This window comes from Erinaceus europaeus, chromosome 12 (assembly GCF_950295315.1).
Source record: "Erinaceus europaeus chromosome 12, mEriEur2.1, whole genome shotgun sequence".
Lineage (NCBI taxonomy): Eukaryota > Metazoa > Chordata > Mammalia > Eulipotyphla > Erinaceidae > Erinaceus > Erinaceus europaeus.
In genome coordinates this window covers 101,248,251-101,261,521 of record NC_080173.1, presented here as the reverse complement: position 1 = coordinate 101,261,521, position 13,271 = coordinate 101,248,251, and the positions used below count along the sequence as shown (strand labels likewise).

The window sequence follows — 13,271 nt, the reverse complement described above, 5'->3', positions numbered from 1 at the left end:
TGAAGCCGAGGCAGTTTCCCAGTCCCAGGCCCCCGGCGGGGCTCCCGTCAGCGCAGCCGGGGCCTCCCCCTGCAGTCCCCGACCTGGGGCCCGGCCTCGGGCTGCAGCGATGTCCCCCGGGCTCAGCCAGACACGCGGCGGCGCACAGGAGAAGCCCATGGAGCTCCCGGCACCTGCGGCGGCGGCGGCTGCAGGAGCGGCCACCGCGCGGGCTGATGACGCGCGGGCTGCTGACGCGCCGGCGGCTGACGCGCGGCGCCGGGGGGCGGAGCCTCTGGGGACGCCGGCGGATGACGTGTTGTGCGTGCGCGCGCGACGGCCGGGCGGCATGGCGTCCGTGGTGCTGAGCGAGGCGGAGAAGGTGTACATAGTGCACGGCGTCCAGGTAGCCAGAGCGGCCAGCTCGGCGGGCCTTTTCTGGGCCCCACGGGTCACGGCCGGTCTCCGGGGCGGGCCGGGGTGGGGCAGGGCTGCCACGGGGCACGGTGTCTCGTGGACTCCGCGGCCAACACCTGCGAGGGGCCGAGTGCGCTCGGTCACCCTTTGCTTCTAAGTTCTGCATCCGGGAAGGAGGCGACAGGCCTTTCCTTTTTCTTCCATCCATCCTTCCTCTCTCTCTCTCTCTCTCTCTCTCTCTTATTAATGATTTAATTCTTCTTCTAGCGTTTGTCCTTCTTCCGTAGCCAGTCAGCAGCATCAGGTTGAGCCTGATGTCAAGTTTCGAGACCTCCTTTGAATCTGGAGAGGTGGCAGTCGTTGACTATGTGGGTCATAGTCTGTCTGGAGCCGCAGGGGCAGTTCGGGTCGTCTCTGGCTCCCCAGCGATGGAACATAGCGGCGCACCGGCCATGGCCTGTTCGACAGCGATTGAGGAGGGCCCGATCATAAAGTGCCAGGTCAAAGCCGGGTTGACGCTCGCAGGGGTCTGTGATGAGGTGTTTGTTCTTGACCTCAGCTGACTGCCAACTCTGTTTCCAAGAGTCTGGAACAGAGAAGTTCAGTGTAGGCGTAGGGGACCAGATTGGGTGACGAGACATCAAGCGTTGGACAGGGTGGGCGAAGATATCCGCGTAGATTGGCAGGTCCGGTCGAGTGTAGACGTGGGAAATGAACTTAGATGATGCCGCATCCCGACGAGTATCTGGCGGGGCGATGTTGCTGAGAACTGGCAGCCATGGAACCGGGGTGGAACGGATGGTTCCAGAAATGATCCTCATGGAGGAATATAATTAGGAATCGACCAAGTGGACATGGGGGCTACGGAACCATCCTGGGGCACAGTATTCTGCAGTGGAATAGCATAATGCCAGAGAGGATGATCGCAGTGTGGAAGCGCTCGCGCCCCATGAGGAGCTGGCCAGTCTTGCAATGATGTGATTCACAAGACTGTAAAATAGCAGGGGGCACAGTTCCACACAGTTCCCACCACCAGAGTTCCCTGCCCCATCCCTTCCATTGGAAGCTTCCCTGTTCTTTATCCCTCTGGGACCCAGTATGGACCCAGGATCATTATGAGGTGCAGAAGGTGGGAGTTCTGGCTTCTGTCATTGCTTCTCCACTTGACATGGACATTAGCAGGTGGATCCACACCCCCAGCCTGTGTCTGTCTGTCCCTAGTGGGGCAGGGCTCTGGGGAGGGGAGGTTCCAGGACACATGGGTGAGGGCGTCTGCCCAGGGGAGTCAGGATGGTGTCATGGTAGCATCTGCAACTTGGTGTCTGAAAGGCGATAAGATATAAAGCAGGACAAATTGTTAATAAACAGGAGCCTAAAGGTAGGAGTAGAGCAGGTGAAACTAAGGGTCTTCATGTGGGAAGAAGCTAGGAAGTCTGTTTTAGGTATGTTCTAAGGGGCCCATGGCTTGACTAAATTTTTTTTTTTGTATGTGATAGCAGTTCATTATTATTATTGGTCACAAAATTCAAGCCTAGATACATAATTAGGAACACCTTTAGATGCCTCTCTTGAAAGAATGTTTTGGTCTTTTATAACTGAGTTTAAAAAAAACTGAGGGGGGCCAGGTGGCGCACCTGGTTGAGCACACGTTACAATGTGCAAGGACCTGGCTTCGAGCCCCCACTCCCTACCTGCAGGGGGAAGCTTTGCTAGTGTTGAAGCAAGGTTGCAGGTGTCTGTCTCTCTGCCTCCCTGTCTCCCCCTTCCCTCTTGATTTCTGGCTGTCTATATCCAATAAATAAAGTTTAAAATTATTTTTTAAAAGCTGCAGTTTTCCAACACTGCCTTGGCTGCCTTGAAAACTTAAAACTGCAGCAGTGTTCTTTGTCTCTCTCTCTCTCTCTCCTTTTTTTTTTTTTTTTTTTTTTTACAAACGGTGCAATTCCAATTTCAAACTAATGTGGTTACAATAAATTGAATCAAGTAAATGTACACATATGCCTGCACTACTTGATGCTATTGTTTACTTGTTAGTCTGCTTTTAAAATACAAGAGGGAATAGGAATCAGCACAGTAGAGGACTAGTTTAACCTCAGTGTACACAAAATTTGAAAGATGACTCTCAGTAAGTATGGAGAGTCCAGAAGAAATTAAATTGGAAGGGGTACAATTCACAGTATCAAGAAGATTTGGACTTTTAAGAGTTTCACTGAAGTTTGTGACCTTAATCACGTTGGCTGATAGTCCTCGTTTGTGAACACCATGCAGTTTCAAAAATTTAAGACTACAGTGTCTCCCATCCAAGTACTAACCAGGCCTGGCCCTGCTTAGCTTCCAGGATCAGACGAGATCGGGTGTGTTCAGCGTGGTGTGGCCGTAGACAGACTACAGTTTCTGAACAGGATGCAGCTACCATATAGGACGCTTTAACTCAAAAATTGACTTTACTAATTTTTGCCTGAGCCAGATAGCTAACATGCAGGTAGGTGGGCTAAAAGTATTTTCTGGGAAGATGGTGACAGAGTTGAGAATAGGCCTGGAAAGCTGGGTTAGGGCAGAGAGTAGCTCCCAAATATGAGGAAGGAATATAAATACCATTAACTGCTTACCCCATCGATTTGACCTAAGGCTCCTATCTATTCCTATTTAGCACAGGAGCCTGTGGGACCTCTGCGTCCCTGTCAGTCTGAGCTTGCAGTCCATGGTCACACATGGGATCCTTCTAGGCTGCGCTCATTTCAGGACCCACAGGCCTTTTCTTAGCTGAGAGCACCGCCCCCAGATGCCTTTCAGTCACCTTTGCTTCCTAGTGGGTGGCGCCGGCTTCTCACCTGGCAGTTGGGAGGAGGAGAGGGAAGGCGCCTTGCTGAAAATACAAGAGAGTCGGGGGCTTTGTGGCTTGGTAGAGAGCTGCCAAGAGAAGCTGACCAACTTCTCTAGACGAGACGTCTCTCCCAGACGTCGCTCCAGAGTCCCAGAGCCCTGTTCCTGTCCATACAAACCCAATGACCGTGTTTCACTTTTCACCTTGGGTTCCACAGGGCCAGTTTAGGTTTTCTGTAGTCCCTTTTTGTCAGTATTTGACTCCTGCATCTCAAAAGTGAATAAAGTAAAGGCATATAAAATATATTCTACGGGATGGGATACATCAAAGGAACTGAAGAAGACAGAAAGCTCTAGTGCTCTAAAACCAGAATTGTTCCCCTAAGTTCATGTTCAGTGTATCATAGGACTCAGTATTCATTCATCCACCCATTTGGAAACTAAAGGAAATGTCGGAGGCGGACATTTCTGATCTATTTGTGTGTTTGCATATAAATCTGTACTTACTGCTGTGACAGAGAAGTAAGGGACCTGAATTAGATTGGGAGGTGAGGAAATGGGGCTTGGGCTGAGCTCTCAGCCTGACCAGAAATTAAACAAGTTTAAGCTTCCCAGAAAGAAGGGATTGATAGTACTACAGACTCTCAAACGAAGGAGGCATGGAGCTGAAGAGGCGGTTGGGGGTAACAGTTGAAGATCAGATTGTAGAGGTGACCAGGACCTAATCCGCAGGGCCTTAGAGGCTCAGTCATTTCCTCCTCAAAGATGTTGAAGATAATCTAATAACTTGTCTGAGAAGTACATTAAGTACATTACGGTCTTGCCGATGGCCGGCACCTGTTAGTACCACCGAGTGAGTAAATTATGTATATTTCTAAAAAGGCTTTATTTATTTTTCATGAATGAGAGAGACCAGAGCACTGTTCAATTGGCCATAAGATAGTCTCAAGAATTGAATGTGGCCTTTGGGACCCCAGGCGTTCAAACTTTATGTCCTAATAGAGCTATCTCCCTGGTCAGTAAGTTAAGTATTTATTTATTTATTTAGTATAGTGACAGAAAAATTGAGAGGGAGGGAGAGATAGGGAGCGAGAGACACCTGCAGCAGTGAGTGCCTCACCACTTCACTTGTGAAGCTTTTCCCCTTCAGGCGGGGACCGCGGGCTTTGAGCTGGGTGGGTCCTTGTGCACTGTCCTGGGTGTCGTGTGTGTGTGTGTGTGTGTGTGTGTGTGTGTGTCCCACCAGGTGCACCCCCACGCGGTCCCTAATAAGTTATCTTAAAGGGGAGGTGACTGTCATTTAATTTCATTAGGCCTCTTTCAGTACCAATAATATCATAGCCACATTATTGGTACATACTCAGCTCTATCACATGGTATGGTGTGACTATTTATTTATTTATTTATATTTTGTAGAGATGGACAGAGAGAAATCTATAGGGGAGGGAGAGAAAGAACCTTGTCCAGGAGGTGGCTCAGTGGATAAAGCCTTGGACTCTCAAGCAGGAGGTCCTGAGTTCAGTCCCTGGCAGCACATATACCAGAGTGATGGCTGGTTATTGCTCTCTCTCCGCCCATGTTTCTCATTAATAAGTAAATAAAAATCTTTATAAAAGAGAGAGAGGAAGAACCTGCAGCACTGCTTCATCTTTCAAAGCTTCCTTCCTGCAGGTGGGGACCAGGGAATTGAACCTGGGTCCTTGCACACTGTAACGTGCCCTCTACCAGGTGTGCACCAGCTGGCCCTGGGGTAACTGAGCTTAAATCTCTTCATGTAACATTGGCCACAAGTAGGCTGCATTTATGGGGGAGTGAAATGCAAGCGTGTGTTTGTGGAGACGCCAGTTAGGAACTACAGCGACGGAATAAAGCAGAATGCAGGCGGGCGCCGTGCCCTGGGTCGCCTTTCTCGCCTGCAGCGTCCCCTGAACCGCGGGCCTCCTAGCACCAGCAGCGCCCCTGCAGAAGCTGCCAAGATCGCGCTCCTTCCCTTCCGGTGCGGCTCTTGTGCTTTGCTTCTCACTTTCGGTTTAGTGGGCCGTTGTCGCTTTCCGGCATCTCTTTCCTGCCGGCCTTGGTTTCTTTCCTGCTTTAGGCGCAGTTCACTTCACTGGTGGTAATCACAGTAGTTCAAATGACCTAAGTGATGTTTGTTAAGGACTCTACTGCTGGCTGTGGTAACTAACAAACTAAAGCAGAGGGGGAGGGGGAGAGGGGAGGGGGGGAGAGGGAGAGAAAAGTGTGTTTTATTGACAGGAGACTTTCAGGGTCTGTGAGCTGGCTTATTGGATAGATGCTGCTTTGCCATGTCTGACTCAGGCTTGGGCGTGGCCCCCACCTGCTCTCTGTCCCTGCCTTGGGGAGGAGAGGGGAGGGGAGGGGAGGGGAGGGCACACTTTGTGTTCCTCTAGAGGCTCAAGGACCCTTAGAGATCTTCAGAGCCCCCTTGCTTTTCTTGGAGGCTCTGTATGCTTTTGTTCTTTTCTTGTCTCTCTTCACAATGACTTGTTTCTGAGTCCATGTGGTAGAAAGAATGAGGTTACCTCCTGGCTTCTAGGGCTATAGCTCATGTTCTGGGGGGGAAAAAAAAAGTCTTGGGTTTACATCGGATTGGGTAAAGGACTGATAGAGATATTAGACTTGGGGGCCAGGCGGTGGCGCACCCACCTGGTTAAGCGCTCATGTTGCCCGGGTTCAAGCCCCCGGTCCCCACCTGCAGGGGGAAAGCTGACAAGTGGTGAAGCAGGGCTGCGGGTGTCTCTCTGTCTCTCTCTGTCTTCCCCTCCCTCTCAATGTCTTCCTTCTCTGTCCAATAATAAAAAGATTAAAAATTAACAAACAAACAAGAACATTATTTAAAAAAAAAAGAGATTAGGCTTAAGCACTGCCACTTGATGGTGAAGCACACTTGAAACAAGGAATTCGTGAAAAGGAAGATGGAGCCTTCTCGGGCCTGGCAGGAAATGCTTTAGGAGTCAAGAGGTTTCAGGACGGGCGTTGTTGCGGCAGGATGGGCGGCTTTCAGGGGCCATCAGGAAAGTGTGAGCAAGGTTGACGGAACGGCAGTTGAGCTGTGTGCTCAGCCCAGGCTTGACCTTGGCCCCTCACTGCACTGCAGGAAGTTTTTAATGATGTGGTGTTTTTTTCTCTGTATATGAAAAAGTTGGTCTGAAGCAGTGAAGTCCTGGCAGTGACAAAAAAGAATGAATGTGGGGGCTGGGTGGTAGCACAGCGGGTTAAGTGCACATGGTGCAAAGCGCACAGATTGGCATAAGGATCCCGGTTCGAGCCCTAGCTCCCCACCTGCAGTGGGGTCGCTTCACAAGCGGTGAAACAGGTCTGCAGGTGTCTTTCTCTCCCCCTGTGTCTTCTCCTCTATCAATTTCTCTTTGTCGTATCCAACAACAATGACAGTAACAACAACAACAATAATAATGATAACAAGGGCAACAAAAGGGAAGAAATAGCTTCCAGGAGTAGTGGACACCGAGCCCCAGTGATAACCCTGGAGGCAAAAAAAAAAAAAAAAGAAAAGAAAAAGAAAGAAAGAAAAAGGAAGAGTGGGGACTGGGTGACCCGGGAGGTGGTGCAGTGGGCAAAGCATTGAACTCACAAGCACAGAGTCCTTGAGTTCAGCCCTTAGTAGCGCATATGCCGGAGTGATGTCTGGCTCTCTCTCTCTCTCTCTCTCTCATCTCTCTAATCAATAACTAACATATTTAAAGGGAGAGGGAGAGAGAGACAGAGCGAATGGGGTCTGGAGTAGGGGAAATGAAAAGAACTTAGAATCCCAACTCCACCGCTCACAGATTGTGACAGGCGCTGTCTCCCCACCCCACCCTCCCCTGTAACCTGAGAGCTCGCGCATCTGGGGCAGACTGGCTCGTGGGAAATGGTGAGACAGGAGGAGGAGATGAGCCTTGGCACGTGGCCAGCCAGCAGAGAGGCGAGCTCCCTTTTCCCGCTTCTTTTTTCCCTGGGAAGTGTGCCTTTGTGGTGAGGGAGCTACAGTTTCCCGTCTTCATCTGACCCTGTCAGGAGTTTGGCCTGTGTCTGTGGCCTTCTAGCTCTTCTGGCTTGGAGAGCGGGCAAGGAGACACTGCACATCCCAAGCAGAAGCGGACGCCAGGCAGTCGCCAGGCAGTTCTGGGCTCTGCCAGTTGTGGTCACATGGTCTGTGCGATTGTGTGTTGGTCTTTATGTCTCTCTGCTGAAGTCTGTCCCCTCTCCACGGCCTATTTATTTATTTATTTTTACCAAAGCACTGCACGGTCCTGGCTTATGGTGGCGTGGGGGGCATTGAACCTGGGACTTCAGAGCCTCATTCCTGAATCTTTTGTAGAACCACTGTTCTCACCCCCCACCCCCCTCCACTTCCCCTTTACCTGAGTGGACTGGAACATGGCCTCTCCAGGGCCCTCCACCTCACGGCCTGCCAACTCCCTGCTAGTCCTTCAAGTATGTCCCAGCTCAGAGGCCGGATTCCAGTGAGAGAATCCATTTCATTACGAAAGAGCTGGTCACTCCCCGGACCGTGTCGGTCTGCCTTTGGGTTAGGTGCGAACCCTTGACCTGAGTGTGAGGTGAACGGTGGTGGCTCAGGTGACATCCTCCGTGGGTCGGCGGGCACAGTGACTTCTCAGCGCGCCCAGCCGCTGCGACGGCCCCGTAGGTTCAGCCGGGGCCCCGGCACTTAGCCCCACGGGAGGCCCCTGCGAGAGCCACGTCTGACTTCCTGCGTGCTGAAGATGCCGGCTGTTTCTTCTGTGTCTCTCACTTCCATCGGCAGCGTGGTCGGAGCGGGGCGGGAGAGAACAGGGCTGAGCCGGCCTCGCTGAAGGGCTGGTGCACAAGCCCCAGGTCGAGCCCTGCAGGGAGAAGCCCCATGAGCGGTGAAGCAGGGACTGCAGGTGTCTGTCTGTCTGTCTGTCTGTCTCCTCCTCCTCCTCCTGTCTCGGTTCTCTCTGTTCTATCAAATCAAGAGGAAAAGGAAAGGAAAGGATGGCTGCCAGAAGCGGTGGACGCGTCGTGCAGACAGCGAGCCCCAGTGGTCACCTGGCGGCAGTAACTCACGCAGGAGAGACATGCCGGTCCCGGCTCTCCTGTGGCCAGTTCTGAGGCGTAGACAGCCGAGAGCGATCCGTGGGGTGGCAGTGAGTCAAGCCTGCGCGGGTCTGGATCCTCTCAGCTGCAGCTTTCTGAGAGCGAGTGTGGCGCTGTGCTCCCACCTGCCGGGAGCGTCCTCACCCACGGCCGGCCCCCTCCTCCCTCCCCCAGGATTGTTCTGAGGACCCTGGACTGGGGGCGAGAGCGTGATCCCAGATGCGGGGGCTGTGCGGTGCTGGGGCTTCCCCTGAAGTGACTCTGGGCTTTTGAATTCTCCTGGAACGCTGCAGGTTTGGGGCTGTTCCTCTTTCCGGCTGAAGCAGGTTCAAGCACTGATCCCCACCTGCGGGGAGGAGGCTTCATGAGCGGTGAGGTAGTATTACAGGTCTCTCTCTTCCTTCCCTCCCCCTGTCAATTTCTCTGTCCTATCAAGTAAAAAGAAAGGAAAAAAGATTTCTAAAAAATCGGTATGTGAAAAAGACGGAGAAAGCAGAAGACCACTCAGCTCTGACTTAGAGCTAGGGCTGAGTCTTGGCCTCCACATAGGCAACTCCTCTGCTGTGCTGTTTCTGACTGGCCTCTCCCGCTGAGAAGCCCCTCGAGGCCGCTGACTATGCCACCAGCTCGGATGTGTGGGTTTTGAAACAGTTCTCCAATAGCACCCGGTAGTTCAAGAGTTTAGTTCGGTCCTGACAGCCTCACCCCAGAGAGGCTTTCCCAGGGGAGGGTTCCACATCAACTGACAGTTATACCAGTCAAGCCCAGCTTGTTACCTTGCTTCTGGCTATGAATCTGAGATTCCCACAGCTCCCTCCACCAGCTCACTCTCCGAGTCATACATATATTACACACAATAGTAAAGGATTTGAGTCAGCAGTGAGATGAGAGATGCGTGGGGAGACGTTCTGAGCAGAAACGCTCGTGCCCCTGTGGCACGTGGGCCTGGCACGGCGGGCGCCATCTGTTCCCTGCTTGGAAGGTGCTGGACTCCCAGGATTCTCTGGAGGCTCCTCCAGACGGATTGGGTCGTTAGCCATGGCCGTCGCTTCAGCCTCCAGCCCTCCTCTGAAGGCAGAGGAGGGGCTGAGGAATTGTAGCCGCTGCCCAGGACTGGCTTTCTGGCAGCTAGGTCCTCTTGTCCTTAAGGAATTTCATCTCAATGGTTTAAACACTGAGGCTGTTAAATGTGAATCATGAAGAAACAAGGTCTCCATTTCTCTGAAACAAGTGTTGTCCACACAGTTTTCCTATTGCTTTTTTTCAAGTTTCATTAATCAACGAGGTGGGCTTCAATCTCGGGACCTCCTGTTGAGAGCCTGGCACCTTACCCACTGCACCACCCACCTGGCTGCCCCTTTTCTCCTATCACTTGAGAAATTCTCGAGGTTTGGGGAGCCTTGAACCAAGAGCCATGGACTGAAAACCAGAGAAGATTACGATTATAGGGGGTAGCGCAGTGGGTTAAGCGCACCTGCATGTGGGGCTGCTTCACAGGCGGTGAAGCAGGTCTGCAGGTGTCTGTCTTTCTCTCCCCCTCTGCCTCCCCCTCCTCTCTCGATTTCTCTCTGTCCTATCCAACAACAACAACAACAATGGAGAAAATTGCCACCAGGAGCAGTGGATTTATAGTGCAGGCACTGAGCCCCAGCGATCACCCTGGAGGCAGGGGAAAAAAAAAAAGATTTTGATTCTAAACCATCTTATTCAATCTCTAGCTTTTACAAGTAGCCAGTAGTCTGCAGAGGGGAGGGGCTTGCTTGTCCTCAGCCAGGTGACTGGTTAGTGGCAGGATGAGGTCTAGACCTCACGCGGAATCCCTTGCAAGTGCTGCCTAGCCAGCCACACCTAGGAGATGAGGAGGAGATCAGAGCTACTTCGCCTGGGGGTCCTCTGGTGGAGGGCGCACTTAAAATATGTGGTTCTGCGGGGAACTCAATCCTCAGGCAAATTCCTTCTCTTAAGATACGTGTCTCCCACCTGTGCTGTCACCGCAGACTGCCTGTAATACGAGTCTCCCACCTGTGCTGTCACCGCAGACTGCCTGTAATACGTGTCTCCCACCTGTGCTGTCACCGCAGACTGCCTGTAATACGTGTCTCCCACCTGTGCTGTCGCCGCCGTCCCTGAGCTGCTGTGCTGCAGACTGCCTGTAATACGAGTCTCCCACCTGTGCTGTCACCGCAGACTGCCTGTAATACGTGTCTCCCACCTGTGCTGTCACCGCAGACTGCCTGTAATACGTGTCTCCCACCTGTGCTGTCGCCGCCGTCCCTGAGCTGCTGTGCTGCAGACTGCCTGTAATACGAGTCTCCCACCTGTGCTGTCACCGCAGACTGCCTGTAATACGTGTCTCCCACCTGTGCTGTCACCGCAGACTGCCTGTAATACGTGTCTCCCACCTGTGCTGTCGCCGCCGTCCCTGAGCTGCTGTGCTGCAGACTGCCTGTAATACGAGTCTCCCACCTGTGCTGTCACCGCAGACTGCCTGTAATACGTGTCTCCCACCTGTGCTGTCACCGCAGACTGCCTGTAATACGTGTCTCCCACCTGTGCTGTCACTGCAGACTGCCTGTAATACGTGTCTCCCACCTGTGCTGTCACCGCAGACTGCCTGTAATACGTGTCTCCCACCTGTGCTGTCACCGCAGACTGCCTGTAATACGTGTCTCCCACCTGTGCTGTCGCCGCCGTCCCTGAGCTGCTGTCCTGCAGACTGCCTTTATATACGTGTCTCCCACCTGTGCTGTCGCCGCCGTCCCTGAGCTGCTGTCCTGCAGACTGCCTTTATATATGTGTCTCCCACCTGTGCTGTCGCCGCAGTCTGCCTTTATATACGTGTCTCCCACCTGTGCTGTCGCCGCCGTCCCTGAGCTGCTGTCCTGCAGACTGCCTTTATATATGTGTCTCCCACCTGTGCTGTCGCCGCAGTCTGCCTTTATATACGTGTCTCCCACCTGTGCTGTCGCCGCCGTCCCTGAGCTGCTGTCCTGCAGACTGCCTTTATATATGTGTCTCCCACCTGTGCTGTCACCGCAGACTGCCTGTAATACGTGTCTCCCACCTGTGCTGTCGCCGCTGTTCCTGAGCGGCTGTGCTGCAGACTGCCTTTCCCACGTGGAGACAGCAGCAGAGGGAGAGCCCATAGCACCAGCGCTTCCGTCAGCGCAGTGCTAGACCTGGGGCCACATGCTTGTCAGAGCAGACGTGCTGTCCAGGTGAGCTGTCCTACAGCACAGCACCCCTCTGCCCCGTCTTAACTTGAGACAGAGTTAAGTGAGGTGAGCAGAAACAGAAGGACAAATACTGGGTGACCTCACTCAGGCGTGGAACTTAAGAAACAAGGGCAGAAAGACAGACACAGAGTGCCAGCCGCCCTGGGGTGGTGTCCTGCACCAAGGCAAAGGACTCTGGGGAAGGAGGGGAGAAGGGAGGGACTGGAGGGGGGTCCGGGTGCATGACGGTGAGAGTGGACCCGAGTTGGGGGCAAGAGTGTTTTGCAGACATCTGTCGTGGGGACTTGAGAGCCTGTACCCGTGTGCTGACAACTAAAATGTAAGCCGTTAAGCCTCAGTGGAATGATTAGAAAAAAGAAGAGGGACTGACTCTGAGGGGAATGAACTGCAAAAGGATATCCACCTGTGACACTTCTTTTTCCTTCCAGTTTATCTGATTATAATGTTAGTTTTCTCTCCTGTAAGCGCTGAAGTGGACCTGACACATGGCTGTTGGTAGTCAGTATCGTGCGGTGGAGTGTTTCCTTTCTTGTACTTGAATTTTTCAAAACAGTCAGTCAAGTATGCAGTTAACCTGGCAGTCTAAAGATACATCCCTGGCAGTTAAATGCTTCCCAACAGTGTTTAACGACATGCTGAACACGAAGCCCTTTAACAGTCTGACGAAACTGTCAAAACTTTTTACGGTTTTGCCCCTTTTTCTGAATAGACTAACGTGTCTCTGGGTTGTCATTTACAAAAGCAGGTGTCCCAGCAGGCCGGGTGTCGGCGGGCGCAGCTCGCGAGGGTCTGGGTGCCCACACTGTCGGGTGGGCCTCAGAGTCGCCCTGGGCTGGAGCCCTAGCTTGGCTCTCACTGGCTTGGGGGCCCTGACGCCACTTGACTTGCCGCCGTCCCCATGTCCCCATCTCCCCATGTCGTACTGAGTCATTTTACTTTGAGTTCCGAGGACAGAAGTTTTGATGGTTCACTAGGAGGAGGGGAGACGATGTCCTCCATGTTTCCTGTGAGAGGAAAGAAAGGACTGAGTGTATCTGAGAGCCTGCCGTCGGTGGGGGACCGGGACTCTAAGACTCGCCTGTCGCATTTAGGAAGACCTCCGCGTGGACGGCCGTGGCTGTGATGACTACCGGTGTGTGGAAGTCGAAACCGACGTTGTGTCCAACACCAGCGGCTCTGCCAGGGTCAAGCTGGTGAGTAGCGTGGCCGCAGCCCCGCTCAGGGAGAGGAACGGGCGGGTCCGAGGAGGCAGCACAGGCCCCTCCAGGCTCCTGGATGCAGGTCATTCCCCGCAAATGCCAGACCCGAGCCAGAGGCGGTGGGAGGCGGTCACTCGGGACCTCCAGGACGCCGTGCTTGCTTGGCGGGCGCTTTCCAGCCCTGCGCTTCTGGCAGTCTCCATGCGTGTCAGACAAGGAGGGTGGGTGGGTGCCTGGGTGCCGGCTCTGAGGGAAGCCTGCTGTCTGTCTCTAGGGCCACACCGACATCTTGGTGGGAGTGAAAGCAGAAGTGGGGACGCCGAAGCTGGAGAAGGCAGATGAAGGCTACTTGGAATTCTTTGTTGACTGGTCAGTACTGCGCACACACTTCAGAGGGGGACAGAGGGACAGAAAGACAGACACCGCAGCCTGCTTTACTCCTTGAGAAGCTTCCCCTGCAGGTGGGGGGCCTCGCTGTGTGTGCTGTGAAGGGGGTGTCCCACTGTCTCCCCGC

General features: G+C 53.2%; 1 protein-coding gene across 1 annotated transcript in view; it reads left to right on the top strand.

Annotated features, from left to right (window-relative positions):
• Window positions 1-265: 265 nt before the first annotated feature.
• Window positions 266-13,271, top strand: part of EXOSC7 (exosome component 7) — a 32,519-nt gene continuing 19,513 nt past the window's right edge. The window contains exons 1-3 of the mRNA XM_007531439.3: window positions 266-385; window positions 12,650-12,751; window positions 13,032-13,126. Of these exons, the coding sequence (XP_007531501.1) occupies window positions 329-385; window positions 12,650-12,751; window positions 13,032-13,126 (254 nt within the window). The 5' untranslated portion in view covers window positions 266-328. The remainder of the gene's footprint in view (window positions 386-12,649; window positions 12,752-13,031; window positions 13,127-13,271) is intronic.